Source organism: Prionailurus viverrinus, chromosome B2 (genome assembly GCF_022837055.1).
Source record: "Prionailurus viverrinus isolate Anna chromosome B2, UM_Priviv_1.0, whole genome shotgun sequence".
Classification (NCBI taxonomy): Eukaryota; Metazoa; Chordata; class Mammalia; order Carnivora; family Felidae; genus Prionailurus; species Prionailurus viverrinus.
In genome coordinates, this window is record NC_062565.1 from 115,696,451 (window position 1) to 115,713,487 (window position 17,037).

At 34.7% G+C, this 17,037-nt stretch overlaps 1 protein-coding gene across 1 annotated transcript in view; it reads right to left on the reverse strand.

Moving 5' to 3' along the window:
* THEMIS (thymocyte selection associated) overlaps positions 1-17,037 on the reverse strand; it is a 187,834-nt gene that overhangs the window by 136,118 nt on the left and 34,679 nt on the right. Inside the window, exon 2 of the mRNA XM_047860584.1 lies at positions 8,201-8,359. Within this exon, the coding sequence (XP_047716540.1) occupies positions 8,201-8,359 (159 nt within the window). The remainder of the gene's footprint in view (positions 1-8,200; positions 8,360-17,037) is intronic.

The window sequence follows — 17,037 nt, forward strand, 5'->3', positions numbered from 1 at the left end:
TCTCTCTCTCTCTCTCAAAAAATGAATAAACATTAAAAAAAAATTTAAAAAAAAGAAATCCATTTTAAATATAAAGACACATATAGATTAAAGTAAAGAGACAAAGATATACCATGGTAACACTAATCCAAAGAAAGCTGGAGTACCTATATTAATTTCAGACAGAGCAGACTTCAGAGCAAGAAAAGTTATCAGGAATAAAGAGGGGCATTATATAATGATAAAAAGTCACTACTCCAAGAAGACATAACAATCCTTAATGTGTATATGCCTGTGCAAAACAGTGTCAAAATATGTGAAGCAAAAACTAGGAGAACTACATGCAAAAATAGATTAATCTAATTCATAGTTGGCAACTTTAACACCCTTATATTAGAAATGGATAAATCCAACAGGTAGAAAAAAGTAAGGACATAGTTGAGCTCAACAGCACCATCAATCAGTGGATATAACTGACATCTATAGGCACTTATCCAACAGCAAATTACACATTCCTTTCCATCTCACATGAAACATTCACAAATATAGACCACATTCTGGGCAATAAAACATCTTGACAAATTTCTAAAAATAGAATCATATAATAGATGCTCTGAAACCAGAGTGGATTAAAATAGAATCAATAACAGAAAGATAACTACGCCCACCCCCATAATAAATAACACTTGGCAGGGGGCGCCTGGGTGGATCAGTCGGTTAAGCGCCCAACGTCAGCTCAGGTCATGATCTCACGGTCCTGAGTTCGAGCCCCACGTTGGGCTCTCTGCTGACAGCTCAGAGTCTGGAGCCCGTTTCAGATTCTGTGTCTCCCTCGCTCTCTGCCCCTCCCCTGTTCATGCTCTGTCTCTCTCTGTCTCAAAAATAAATAAACGTTAAAAAAAAATTTTTTTTAAATAACACTTGGGGTCAAAGAAAACAATTCTCAAGAGAAATTTTAAAATATTTTTAACTAAATAAAAATGAAAATAACAACTTACCAACTTAGACATGAAGTGAAAGTGAATATACTAGAAAAGAGGAAAGATCTAAAAATCAGTCTCTAAGCTTCCACCTTAGAAAACTGGAAGAAAGAGAAACAAATTAAACCCAATTAAGCAGGAGAAAAGAAATAATAAAAGTTATAGGAAAAATCAATTAAGATGGAAAAGAAGAAATCAATAGGAAAAAAATCAACAAAAATACAAGCTTTTTCTTTGGAAATGTCAATAAAATAGATAAGTCTCTAGCCAGGTTAAAAAAAGAAAGAAAGAAAAGATACAAATTACTAAAGTCAGAAATGAAAGAGAAGACATCATGGACATTAAAAGGATAATAAAATAATATTATGATCAACAACTCCATGCCCCAAATTTGATAACCTACATGAAATGGACCAATTCCTTGAAAGACACAATCTACCAAAACTCACACAAGAAGAAACAGACAATTTAAATGGCCTATGTCTATTAGTGAAAGTGAATCAATAATTAATAACCTCCCCAAACAGAAAGCACCAGGACTAAACAGGTTCAATGGTGAATTCTACCAAACATTTAAAGAAAGAAGTCATAACAATTCTTCACAACATCTTTAGAAGACAGAAGTAAAGGGAATACTCCCTACTTCATTCTTTGAAACGAGCACTACTCTAGTATCAAAACCGGGAGAAGATATAAGAAAAAAACTACATATCAACATTTCTCATAAATATAGATGCAAAATCTTCAACAAAATATTAGAAAATCAAACCCAACAATGTATAAAAAGAATTATACACCATAATCAAGTGGGATTTATCCTTTTATGCAAAGATGGTTCAACAGCTGAGAGACAATTAATGTAATCCATTATATTATTAGGCTAAGAAGAATATCATATGATTATATCAATAGATGCCAAAAGAAAGTGACAAAAGCCAACATCCATTCAATGTAAAAAGAAAAAACAACAACAACAACAAAAACTCTAAGTAAATTAGAAATGGAACAAAACTCCCTCAACTCAATAAAGAAAATCTAAAAAAAGCCCAAACCTACTGATAACATAATACTGAAGAAACTAGCTTTCCCACTAAGATCAGGAACAAGGCTAGGATGTCCCTTCTCTCCACTCCTTTTCAACATTGTACCAGAAGTCCTAGCTAATGCAATAAGACAAGGGAAGGAAATAAAAGGTGTATTGATTGGGAAGAACAAAAAAAACTATGTTCACAGATAATATGATTGCCTATATATAAAATCTGAAAGAAAAGACCAAATTAATAACTGAGTGTAGCAAGATTGTAGGATAACAAGTTAATATGCAAAAACCAATCACTTTCTTATATACTAGTAATGAACAAGTGGATTTTAAAATAAAAACAGTTAGGGGCGCCTGGGTGGCTCAGTTGGTTAAGCATCTGTCTACTGACTCCAGCTCAGGTCATGATCTCACAGTTTGTGACTTTGAGCCCTGTGTCTGTGCTGTCAACACAGAGCCTGCTTGATATTCTCTGTCTCCCTATTTCTCCCTGCCCCTCCCCTGCACATTCTCTCTCTCTCTCTCTCTCAAAAATAAATAAACATTAAACAATAAATATAAAATTAAATTAAATAAGTAAAATAAAATAAATACACTCAAACAATGCTTGACAAAGGAGTAAAAGCAGTACAATGCAGTAAAGAAATGTTTTTCATCAAATGGTGTGGAACAACTGGACATCCAAATGAAAAAAAAAATCTGGACACAGATCTTACACCGTTCACACACACAAAAATTCAACATGGATCATAAACCTAAACGTAAAATGCAAATCTATAAAACTTTGAGGAAATCAGGGCACCTGGGTGGATCAATTGGTTAAGCATTTGACTCTTGATATCAGCTCAGGTCATGATCTCATGGTTCATGGGTATGAGCCCAGCATCAGGCTCTGTACTGACAGTGTGGAACCTGCTTGGGATTCTCTCCCTCTCACTGTCTCTCTGCCCTTCCCCTGCTCTCTCCCTCTTTGTCTCTCTCTCTCTCTCAAAATAAATGAACTTTGAAAAATTTTTTAAAAAAACAAAACTTTGAGAAAATCTAGGTGACCTTGAATTTGATGATGACTTTTTAGTTATGACACCAAAGACAATGTAGCAAAGAAATAACTAGCAAGCCAGGCTCCTGTTTTTTTTTTTTAAAACAGTTCTTCTCTGTAATTGATGCTGCCAAAAGAATGAGAAGACAAGCCACAAAATGGAAGAAAATATCTGAAAAAGGACTTGTATCCAAAAACTCTTAAAACTCAACAATAAGGAAACAAAAAACCTGATTTAAAAAGTGGGCAAAACTCTGAACAGACATTTCACACAAGAATATATACAGATGGCAAATAGGCATGTGAAAAGATGCTCCACATCATATGTCATTAAGGAATTGAGAATTAAAACAATGATGAGATATCAAAGGTATATATATATATATATATATATATACACACACACATATATATATACACACACACATACGCACACACACACACACACACACACACACACACACACCAGAATAGCCAAAATTCAAAACATTGACCACACAAAATACCGATGAGGATGTGCAACACCAGAAACTCCCGTTCACTGCTGGTGGAAATGAAAGATGGTATAGCCATTTCAGAAGACAGTTGGCAGGTTTTTTTTTTAAACTAAATATATTCTTACCATATGGTCCAGCAATTATGTTTCTAGGTACTTAACCAAACAAGCTGAAAACTTACCCATGCAATCACCTCCGCATGAATGTTATAGCAGCCTTATTTATAATTGCCAAAACTAAAAACAACCAAGTTGTTCTTCAGTAGGTAAATAGCTAAATAAATTGTGGCACATCTAGACAATGAAATATTCATCATTAAAAAGAAATGAGCTATAAACCACAAAAATATTTTATGGTATTTTGATAGTGGGGAAGCCATGCCTATTTGGAGGCAGCTATCATATGAAAAATCTCTGTACCTTCTGCTCAGTTTTGCTATGAACCTAAAACTCCTGTATAAAATAGAGTCTTAATTAAAAAAAAAAGGGTGGGGGAGATAAAATGGTGCACTAGAGGGGTGGCTGTTTGGCTTAGTTGCTAGAGTGTGTGACTCTTGATCTCAGGGTTGTGGGTTCAAGCCCCACATTAAGTGTAGAGGTGATTTAAAAAACTAAAATCTTTAAAAAAAGGTACATTAGAAAACATCTATTTAACAAAAAACACAAAACTCCTCAGACATATGGAAAACAAACAGCAAAATGGTAGATGTAAGTCCTACTTTATCAGTAATTATATTAAGTGTAAATGGATTTAACATTCCAATTAAAAGGCAGAGATTGGCAGAACAGATTAAAAACATCATCTAACTGTTTGCTGCCCATAAGAAACATACTTTAAATTCAGAGACACAAATGGTCTGAAAGTTAAAGAATATAATATAGATCATGTAAATAGTAACCAAAAGAGAACTGTAGTAACCACATTAAAATCAGATAAAAACAAACTTTGGAACAAAAATTTTACCAGAGACAAAGAAGAATACTATATAATAATAAAAGTGTCACTTCATCAAGAAGAATAACAATTATAAGCACATATATACCTAACATCATAGCCCCAGAATACATGAAGCAAAAGTTGACAGTAATAGTTGAAAACTTCAAGAGTAGTTGGAACTTTCAATAATAGAGACATCTAGGCAGAAGATTCTTAAGGAAATAGAAGACTTGAACAGCACTACAAACCAACAGTCATCTGTAGAGCACTCCACTGAACAGCAAAATACTCCTTCTTCTCAAGTGCACATGCAACCTTCTCCAGGGTAGGCCATGTGTTAAGCCATAAAACAAGCCTCAAAAAATTTAAGAGGATTGAAACCACAGAAAGTATGTCTTCTGACCACAATAGAATGCAATTAGAAATCAATAACAAAAGGAAATTTAGGAAATTGCCAAATAAGAAAGGATGTGTAAAATATATATTAAATTACTTTCTGAGTTTAATTTCTGAGAGTTTAAATTGAGTTTTAAATAGAATACAAACAAAGAGATGTTTCTATTGAAATTAATGGCCTTAATTTCTCTTTCTCCCTAGAGCTGATGTACCAAAAATACTCCTATATCTGTGATCCCTTTCATCATCAGCTAGGAGTCCTCTTTAAAAGAAAGTATATCATCACCAATCACTTTACCTTTCCATTTTAGCCCTGATTGTTACATTAAAGCTAGTTTTTTAAATAAATATTTTTTAGAAACTTAAAAAAAATTTTTAACATTTATTTTTGAGAGAGACAGACAGACAGAGAGTGAGTGGGGGAGGGGCAAAAGAGAGGGAGACACAGAATTTGAAGCAGGTTGCAGGCTCCGAGCTGTTAGTACATGGGCACAACGTGGGGCTTGAACCCATGAACCATGAGATCATGACCTGAGCTGAAGTCTGATGCTTAACTGACTGAACTACCCCTGCGCCCCTGTAGGTAAATATTTTTAATTGTTGCTCAGTTGATGCAAGCCTATCATATAAATTGAAAACTCAAAAAGATATTCTAAATAGCAACTCCCCAAATTAAACTCTTAATCAAAAGGTAAGTGATTTTGTGGAAAATCAGCTCTGTAGATATTGGATTTGCCAATCTCTATAATCATGTAAACTAATTACCTATCATAAATATTACATTTAAATATAATAAATAATAATATATAAAATATATATATTCCCCAAAATTAGGTGTTTTCACTACTCTAATAAGAAACAATCTTTCTACTAGAAAGTCATTATAACTTACTAAATATTTATTATGTACATCTTCTCCTAATCACTGTGGGGATTATACCAATAAAGAGATTCAGATTCTGTTGTCAGCAATGTTGTAATCTACGAAGCAGTTGGTTCTCATAAGACAAGCACACAAATAATTTCAATTACATTCAAAATGTGATAAATGCAATGATTAAGGCATAAAAGAGTAAAGTGATTCAAAAAGGAAATTATTACATCCAATTAGAATACTTAGGAAAAACTTCTTATAAAGCAATGGTTGGCAACCTTAACTGCTCATTATTATCACCCTGGTAGCTTTAGGAAACTCTGGTAACCAGACTTCACTACAGACTATCAGAATATCTCAGGGAAGTGGCCTAAGCATCAGAATATTTTAAATCTCCCTAGGTGATTGCAATGTGCAGCCAAGTTAGAGGACCATTGTTATAAAGGATGGGGGTAGGAAGGAGTAAATAGAACTGAACGATGGGTAAGATTTCAGTTGAAAGGAAGAAGATACTGGAGAACGTGGAAGAATCTTCTCCTCATATGGCTGATTATTTTCAGTTTTCAAATCAGAGCCCGAGTATAATATTCTTTCAAATGCTCTGAAAAACTTCACTCCACTGATGATAGTAATAATAATGGTAATAAAAGCTGACACATTTTTATAGCCCTTGCTATATGACAAGTATCATTCTAAGCACTTTAAATATATTTCAAAATTTAATCTTCCCTCAAACACTAGGAGATAGAATTATTATTCCCATTTTTCATGAGAGGAGGGTAAATAACTTGGCAAGGCTATACAGCTAACAAGTGGCAGAACTAGAATTCAGATATAATGACTTCAAAATCCATGTTGAAACATGGCCAACAGGAGCTAGATGCTCCTTATCAAGACTCTCATGGAATCCAGGCATATTTCAATCACACCATGAATCACATCATATTATAAATGTTTACTAGATTTCTCTCCTCAGCTCATCATTTATTCATTCATTCATGCATTCAATAAACAACTACTGGAAATGTGCTTGGTACTAGATATACAGTCATATATGTGATATATTTTTTTTTTCAACGTTTATTTATTTTTGGGACAGAGAGAGACAGAGCATGAACGGGGGAGGGGCAGAGAGAGAGGGAGACACAGAATCAGAAACAGGCTCCAGGCTCTGAGCCATCAGCCCAGAGCCCGATGCGGGGCTCGAACTCACGGACCGCGAGATCGTGACCTGGCTGAAGTCGGACGCTTAACCGACTGCGCCACCCAGGCGCCCCTCATATATGTGATATTTTATCTGTCCTGAAGTTTTAGTCTAGAGGAGAGTTCAGCAAACTACAGTTCACAGGCCAAACTCCGCTGGACATCTGTTTTTATAAATATATTTTTTATTGAACCACAGCATGTCCATTGGTTTATATATCACCTATAGCCTCTTTCATGTTACAGGATCAGAGTGCAATAGTTGTGAGGGAGACCATCTGGTGGCAAAGTCTAAAATATTTACCATCTGTTTTCTTATATATAAAAAAAAAAACTTTTGCCAACCCCTGGTCTAGAGAATAAGGCAAATAAGAAAATCATCAACAGGGGCACCTGGGTGGCTTAGCTGGTTGAGCATCCAACTCTTGATTTCAGCTCAGATCATGATACCAGGGATGTAGGACTGAGCCCCAAGTTGAGCTCCATGCTAAGCATGGAGCCTGCTTAAGATTCTCTCTCTCTCTCTCTCTCTCTCTCTCTCTCTCTCTCTCTCTCTCCCCCTCGCCCCTTCCTCTCTCTTTCTCTAAAATAATGAAAAAAAAATTAAGAAAATCATCAATGACTATCCAATAAGGTACATGTTATTGGTGACCAAGATATTATGGGAATATAAAATATATCTAGAGTAAGTTACATATATAATAGAATATTATTCATTATTATGAATATTGGAATAATGGAATAATATTATTGCTGAATATTTTCAGCCCTAATAAAGGATGAAATCTTACCATTTGCAACAACATGGATGGATCTAGAGAGTATAATGCTAAGTGAAATAAGTCAAAGAAAGACAAATACCATGAATTCACTCATACATGGAATTTCAAAAACAAAACAAATGAAACAAAGAAAAAAGACACAAATTAAAAAAAAAAAAGACTCTTACTACAGAGAATAACCGATGGTTACCATAGGGGAGGTGGGTGGGAGACTGGATTAAACAGAAGGGGATTAAGAGCACACTTATCAAGATGAGCCCTGAGTAATGTATGGAACTGCTGAGTCACTATATTGTACATCTGAAACTCATATAACACTGTATGGAAAAAAAAAATAATTCTAATTTTTTTCACCCACTTCCCTAGAGTGAAAAAAAAAACAAAAGCTACCACTTTGTATTGTTTTCAATTGTATAGATGTATACATCTATTAACAATAGTTTTACAAATATGAAATCATTGCAATTTACTGTACCTGGAAAATTCATAGGCAGCTCAAATGGTTGCAGACGTTCACAACCCTCAATGTGCTCACAAATTTCAGCTATGATCTTCTTAATTTTGAGACCAATAATTTTAATTACTTCTCCTGTTGATAAACAGCATTCATTTCCAAACATTTCATAAATGGAACCTAAAAAAAAGGAAGAGTTGAAACAGCTTTAAAAAAAAAAAAATAAGGAAGAACAAAGCAAGAGTCTAAAGCCTCATCTAAAGTGTTTTTATTCAGTTCCTCTCCTAGCTACCTACTTACTAAATAGGAATTTAATCAAGCTTGGCAAAATGTACAGCATGTACCAAGAAAAATATTAGATTTTCACTTCATGCACTGGGCAAAGTATAAACAACCTTATTTTTGTTATTATTGTAAATTAGATTTATGGTTTCCTCAGCACCTTTAGCTCATCATTCCAAGGTCAAACTACAAACATGTCTTCCCTCGCTGGGATTTATGATCTATTTTTGCTGGGTCACAGAATTAAGCTCCTGTGAGTCAACAATGATCTAAGTATGTATTACAAACAAGGTTGTATTACAATCCAAGATCCAAAGATAGAAGGTCTGCACAACAGGGCCTTATATTAAGAGCATCCTATCTACTTATTAAACCTGTTTCTCTTCATCCTTGTGAATATAAGATTTTTTGTCCATCTAATCTCTTGATTTTTGACAAGCTGGAAACATCTCTTGATATCTTAATGGCAATAGGGGGCAGACCAGCCCAGATAAACTGAAAAGCTTCACTGTAGTTCGGAATTTCAGTCTCTTTCCTAATAAACCTTTTATCATAGATACTAAAGTTAAGCTTTCCATCCATTTATTTTCCTTTTATCTCCTGATGGAAGGAGAGCGAGCAGTGAAATAACCAGAACATGAACGACAGGAAAGAGAAGAGGCAAAAATGTCTGGATAATCTACCCCAAGTAAAAAGGGAAACAACTCGAAAACTACATCTCTGAGGTATTATTACTTTACACCTGAACAGTAAATGAAAGGCTGATGTAAAAAAAAATTACAGAACTGTGGGGATTTAAACATATCAATTTTTCCCTACCTCCAATATGATTTATATCCTCTTTACCATACTAAAATGTGAACAATATGAGTACAAGATTTCAGGTTGGTTGGTTTGCTTTCTGAATTCTTCTTTATTGAATCCCCTCCTCATAGAATCTTACTGATATATAGCAGGCACCGAAAACATTTTTGTAGTATCATTGGTTATCCTAAAAGTTATTAAGAGTGGCTTCCAATCTAGCATTAAACAACTCTGCCACTGTAACAGAATGTCAACAGGGAGCAGGGGGGCACACGCGAATTAGAATAATTTAAGGAGATTTTAACAAAGGGGCAATTTACACAGAGGCACAGACAGTTCTGGGCAATGCAAGAAAATAAATATCCTGACCTCACTCTTCTCCCTCCGTCTGATCCTCTGCCAGGGTACCCTTCTTTGGCCAAAGTCAGCCAGAAGCCAGAGGACAAGGAAGCTGCTGATGCCGCCACAGAAGTGAGCCTCCAAGGTAGAAAGTGGAAATGCAAGTCCAGCACACCATCCTTACTGTTCAGTATTTAATGAGGACCATTTTTGCAAATATGCTAGTATATCTGCTCAAGTCCTGAGTTTGTACTTTCATAACTCCCCTTTTTTCTCATACTATTCCCTTACTATGTATGTGTTCACAACGTTCATTAACTCCCAAACATAGTTTGTTAGCTGTCTCAAATCTTTTGTGGAACAATTGGAATATTTTAAAAAAATAATACCAAATATATAGTGACATTTTCCTCCAATGAACTCAGAACAGCTATTTTTTTATGATCCTCATTTGGCACTTAATCATATACTAACATGTTATATCTTCAGTATTATCTCATTCTGTACTTACCTTTTTATGACTTTAGTTTGTATTACTCTCCATTCAAACCTCATGAAAGAAAATGTTGCATTATATTATTGCATAACTACAACACATCCACCACTCTTCCTCATTCATTCAGTAAACTTTAATGAAAACCTACTGTGTGTCAGGCATTGTGATTAGTGGTAGGTATCAGAGATAAAATGCATAACCTCTTCCTCCCAAAAAGCACTGCCTTGAAGCAAACAGACAAGTAAGCACACACTACAACATATTATCAGAAAGTTTTAACATAGAAAATAGAGCACATTGTGGGAGAATATTGGAAGCATTTAATTAAGCAATTACAAGGTAAAGCGATTAGGGAAGGATTCCTGGAGGAGACAACAGCTAAGCTGAGCTTTAAAGGAAACAACAGAAGATGTTGGAGAGACAGTATTTGAAAAGGCACTGAGATGTGGAAGAGTTTGATACATTCTGGAAATTGTAAGTAGTTTGTTAATGTCTCAAATCTAAAGTAAGGAAGGGTAAGAAAGAAGACTAGAAAAGAAAAGGAAGCCCAGATCATGCAGCATCTTTATGACATTACCAATAAACAAGTCAAAGTCTAATCCAACCTCAAAGTCAGAGAATCTTAATTTTCAGTTATCTGGGTCCAGGATCTGATATCAATTTGATGAGAGGTCATATGTATCTAGGGGCTTGCTATCCGAAGTCTGGTCTACTGTATCACCTGGGAGCTTGTTAGATTCTTGGCCTGACCCCAGAACTGCTGAATCAGAATCTGCATCTTTAACAAGATCTCCAGATGACACATAAATACATTAATGTTTGGGAAGCTGTGATCTAGGCCACAAATGTATAACTAAAAAAAGTTCTGTTCTGAGACTGTTCCAAATTAACCAGAAAGGGAAGGACATGCCATACAAAAGCATTCAGTGACACTGAGCTGGAGGACATTGTAAATGGGGACAGGGAAAAAGAAAGATTTTTAGTCAGGAAGTGACATGGTAAGATTTTTCTTTGTCACATGAAATAGAACATGAGCTGAAGTCCGTTAGGCTTAATATCGATGCGATGAGTGTCTAATTGTAGATGTAATGTATATCAGACTGCCTTCTCAAAGGTTCCACTGGAATTCAAAATTAAAAGATGAATTTATGCGAGATTATATATCAATTCACAGGACTAGAAGCCAGAGAATTCTACGAGGAGAAAATTCTAAAAGTATTAGTCACCACACAAAAAGGTTTTGACTCTTCAGGTCTCTTTCCAGGAATCTCTCCTTTTGAAAAAAAAAAAGTCACTTCTTTCAGTCATACAAGGAAAAGAGCCTCATGCAAATACTGATCTTTTATATTTACCTTTAAATATTTGTGACTTTCAATTTTCTCTAACCAAGAATGCCGTTAATTCATTTTTAATAAAGAAAGTGGTTGCTGACACAAAACACTAAAAAGTTATGTCCATGAAAGGTAGCAAGAACGTATGGCAAATCACAAATCCCTGAAACTTGAAGGGTTCCCGTACTCTATTACCATCAACATAATGTCTCCTAAAATATATTTTTCCTCAGTGAAAATGTAAAATGGTTAATTTTTAAAATAGCCAACTTTCATAATCTCAGAATGAGCACATATAACATATGTAATTGCCTTTTAAAAATTTGCTGAGATATGCCTGAACTATGTGTTTATGTATAATACAGATGTAGATATTAAAATAGTTTTCATTTCATTTTAACCATGACATATATTTTGAATATGCAAATCTCGAATCTATTAAATCTTTATAGACTGATTCTTTCCAAGTCAGAGCATATGTATTCAGGATAATGCCAAACATCAGAGGAAGCTGGAACAAAGCAGCCTGTTTTCAGTGATCAAACATTGCCCCTGAAGGCTGTAATGAAAGAGCCATGTGCCTTTGAAATCACCTTCTCTGTAATGCTACTTTGCTCAATAAAAACGACACATTAATATCCTTTTATGAGCTCATCCCTTATTTGACAATCCATATAAGCAATGCTATGATCACATTGGAACAGCCAAAACAATTGGTTCAATAGATTTTCTTCCATTTCGTATACAAAGTTAAAAGCATGTGGCAATCAGGGAGACGGAAACTTACATTGTTTAGAGGCTATTTTCCCTTTGCTCAAGAGGTACCCATTCTCTCCATTCCCTAATTCCTTCCCCTGCCCTACCAGGACACTCACTCACCCCTTTACCTCATCAGCCTTTCAAAATTCAACAAAACCTAAAGATTCAGCTCATATTCATCATCTTCTTCAAAGTCTTTCTTGATTCTTACACCTAGGTGAGAATTATTCTCTCCTCTGTGCTCTAAAGCAGTTTGCATGTATCTCCATTATAGCCCTTATGTGATTATTATCACAGCCCTTATGCGATTATTATCACAGCCTGCTATTGGGATATTATCTTCTACCCACTGATATTATGTATGTTTTAGAATTTATCATGAGTTCCTAGAGAAGTGATAACTTTTAACTATATTTATACCTACGCTCACATTAAACACAACTAGTAACACAGTTTTTTACACTTAGTAGATCCTTGGTGAATATTAAATTATATATAACTTAGCTTTACTGTAAAATGACAATAAATTATTGTGAATATAGTAGAAAGAATGATTAACCAGCATATCATTTGACATATTTAATATCAAATGTACAAGCATATGTGAGATTAACCAGACAAGGCATAGATGGGTAATTCTACAATATGAATCTCTTACTCGTTAAGTTTCCTATTTTACCATTAAGTTTACCATCTTTATATTGCTGAACCTGAGGGTGGTGCTCATGAAACAATCTGAGACAAGTGTAGAGTTAAAAAATTACATCTGCAAAGTTTGATTGGTATTGTATGACAGTGTATATAGAGCCTTGTCAGATTGGGATTGCCAGTGAAGATGTGTTTTTACTCGTCATAAACAGGTGTGAATATTTTTTCTTTGCTTAAGAATAGTGCAAATTACCAAGAAGAAGCTTTCCCACAAAGGAAACATGTAAGTATGAAAAAATTTTATTAGCAATGCCGTACTTGGTGGTTAAGGCATTCATTGTAGTGATAAATTCAATTTTCTAAATGAAACTCTAGATAGTGTACCATAGGCTTAAAGCTTGAAGTGGCCTATGGCTGTAACAGACATTTACATGGCCAGTCTTCCGTAAAAAGACCATCTCCATCCCCTGTAAAGCAGAGACAAAGTTATTCCCACTATATGAAGAATATGCCTAAAAATAGATAGATGAACATCATATTGGAACGCAGTGTGGAAATAAGTAGGCATGAAACAACAAGCTTGCAGCTTTACTAGGGTTGGATACTACCAGTTGGCACTGGATATACCACAGAAATGTATATAAATTTGAACACTGATAGGAAATGATCTCGGAAGGTCATACTGACTCTCTTACCCTACTGCCAAAATATCAACATAAAGAGGGCAAAACTTTGGCATCAGGTAGTAAGAAAAATGATGGCCACACTAAGAAAAATTAAGGTATAATGTCTCATCTCTATAAATATGGGGTTCTTCTTATGAGATGGGCATGCAAGTGTTATCCAGGATGTTCAAGGTTAATGACAGGAATATGCTAGAAACTGTAGTGAATATTGGTGAGTCTCTAGAAGTATAAACAGGGAGCCAAACTACAGAAGGAGCCCAAGTGTCCATTGATTGATGAATGGATAAAGAAGATGTGGTATACATTAAAATGGAATATTACCCAGCCATCAAAAAGAATGAAATCTTGCCATTTGCAACAGTGTGTATGGAACTAAAGTGTATTATGCTAAGTGAAATAAGTCAGCTGGAGAATGACAATTACCGTATGATTTCACTCATATGTGTAATTTAGGTAACAAAACAGATGAACATATGGGAACAAAAAAAAAGAGAGAGAAAAAAACATAAGAGGCTTTTAATGATATAGAATAAACTGAAGGTTGATGGAGGCAGGTGGGTGGGGTATGGGCTAAATTGATGATGGGTATTATGGAGGGCAGTTGTTATGATAAGCACTGGGTGTTATAAGTAAGTGATGAATTGCTAAATGCTACTCCCGAAACCAATATTGCACTATATGTTAACTAACTAGAACTTAAAAATTTGGCTGAAAGAAAAAGAGAAAGAAAAAGTATTAACACAGAAAAGCAACGAAGGCCACAATAGGTTGGAAAGGTTGAAGTTTGAGAACCAATATAGCAGATTAAAATAGTAGTGAGGCCAGAAACCAGAAAATGCCCACTTTTTAACCACTCTATGTGATGTGTGTAACATTTAAATAACTATGTTTTAGTGGCTAAAGAACAAAAATTCATAGTTTTCTATGTTAGCTAAAAACTTGATGTTTCACGGCAGAACCAATTAAATAGATTCAATAAATCTATAATGAGTTTGCAAATTGGTATTAAGTCATCATTGTGGTTCTTTGTGTTAACAATTATCAGAGCAAAAGGATTTGGAATGTGTATGTATGAAATGAATATCCATCTCTCCTACACATCTATGAAACATTTTCCTATGATGATGAAACAAGTCAGTGGTTCTATATCTTCTTACACTACTACTGATCAAATATTCCCCACATTTTACCCAAGTTTTAACCCTCAAAATAATATCATAAATAGTATTATAATTTTTTATATGAACAATGTTGCACTGGAAATTGGTTTATTATTGTAGGAAGACCTTGGTTTCAAGTACATTTTACATACTTTAATATAATTGCTTATGTTTTATACCCTAAATATTAAATAAAGGTACTATAGACTTCTAAGCCATTTAAAATAATAAACCTGTTCTCTTCATCTCATTTAATGAATATAAATATGCTGATTGAATAGATTATACATGGGCTCCAATGCACTGTAATGTGTTCATTCAATGCATAAAAATTAAGCTCTACTGTATTATAAATTTTCCTTAAGTTCATTAGCATTGAACACTTCATTAAGTATTCTGCCTATGAAATATGGTTGAGAAATTGAGAATAAAGTTTTAGAAACTTTTGTAAGAATTTTGAAGCTATTTTGTGCTCACCGAATTAAATAATAAAAGATATGCCTATATTTTGTATGTCTTTGTTTTTTAATTTTATTTTTATAATAATTCATTTATATTGCATTTTATTGTAATAAGTACCAGCCCATAATGGACTGGGAAAACAAGAGAAATTGGTCCTTCACCACAGCCAGTTGATTCTAAACCATTAAGTACACATGTATGACCAAAGTCAATGAAGGGAACCAGGATACAGTCTCAGGAAGTTAGAAAGTTAGAGTGAAATCTGAACACACTGGGAAAAGGAAAGTTTTAAACGAATACACTAAGTCTTAGCCGGTATTATTAACTCATCTATCTCAATGTCACCAGCAGCCTGAGTGCCCTGGCTAAAAAACACAGGAATTTTAATCAACTTGACAGTAATAGTTTTAATTGAAAATTATTACATTGGCATTCTAATTTGTACATTATACTCCTCTGATTGTACAAGGCAATGCTTGAACCTAATTGACCCTGGATTCTTTGAGTTTTTGGACCTACACAGCTAAGATCCAAAGCCATGAGCAGGTGAAGTCCCCTAGGAGATGAATTCCATGAGTTCTAACTAGAGTGCCAAGTATTCTGCATGAGAGAGATGACAAATATCTAGACTATATTCTACCATTTTCCTCTCCCAGCACTAATCCCAATGGCACATGTCCAGCTGAATCCCAACCAGGCCTAATAATCAACTTCAACATGAAGTTCCAGGTGACCATTCATCAACTGAAGGTGGCATGCCAGGTATGAAATATTTCCAGCCCAGTCCTGCACTATGACTTATCCTGTTTTAAGCCCCCTTGGCTGATATATATATATATATATATTTATTTATTTATTTATTTATTTATTTATTTATTTATATTTTTAAACATTTTTAATCCTCATATGAGCTAATTTACTCCCAAAGGCTTAGTTATAAGAAATCTGGCAGAAGAATATAGACCCCCAGAATCTACCATTTTTTTCCAGGCCATCTCTCTGAATTGAGGCATAAAACACTTAACTTGATAACAATCACAACTTCATATAGCTGGATGGCAGCCATAGGATGAGTTTCAATTTCATTTACATCTCTAAGCACAGTGCTGTTAATTCTAATGATCTCTTGAATCATTAGGTTTCAGTGTCAAACAGGAGCTTAAATACCATCTAATCCTACCTACATTATTACAATGACTGAGTCTCTATACAGCATATCTACCAAGCAGTTGTCCAAACTATATTTGAACACTTTCAGTGATTGATTCCAATTATTTCAAAGTAAATTACTCCACTTTTGAGCAATTCTCACTGTTAAGAACCTCCACATTTTATTAAGTGCAATATGTGTTCCTATAGGATATACACATTAGAACTATTTTTAGCCATTGGAATCATACAGAAAACAACCATTTAATTCTTCTTGATGGCAGCCTTAAAATGTTTGAAGATAGCTGTCACAGTTACCCTTTCTAACAAATCAATCCGTCAAACAACTGAAATATGTTCAGGGCCACTCCTTACAGCATAGGTTGCCCCATTAGAAAACTATTTATAGTGCAACTTACATGAATGTGAATAGCATCCTCTGAGTTGTATAACATGGTATCATGCTTCTCAAAAAGTGTGCCCTTGAGTGTTTCAGGGAGGGTTAATAGTGCCTACTGAGGAGGGCTTTCTTCTTTTTCTTCTTCTTCTTCTTTTTCTTCTTCTTCTTCTACTACTACTACTACTACTACTTCTACTTCTTCTTCTTTTTAAGTTTATTTATTGAGAGAGAGAGAGAGGGCATGAGCGAGCATGAGTGGGGGAGGGGCAGAGAGAAAGAGAATCCCAAGCAGGCTCTGAACTCAGCACAGAGTCCACCACGGGGCTAGAACTCATGAACTGA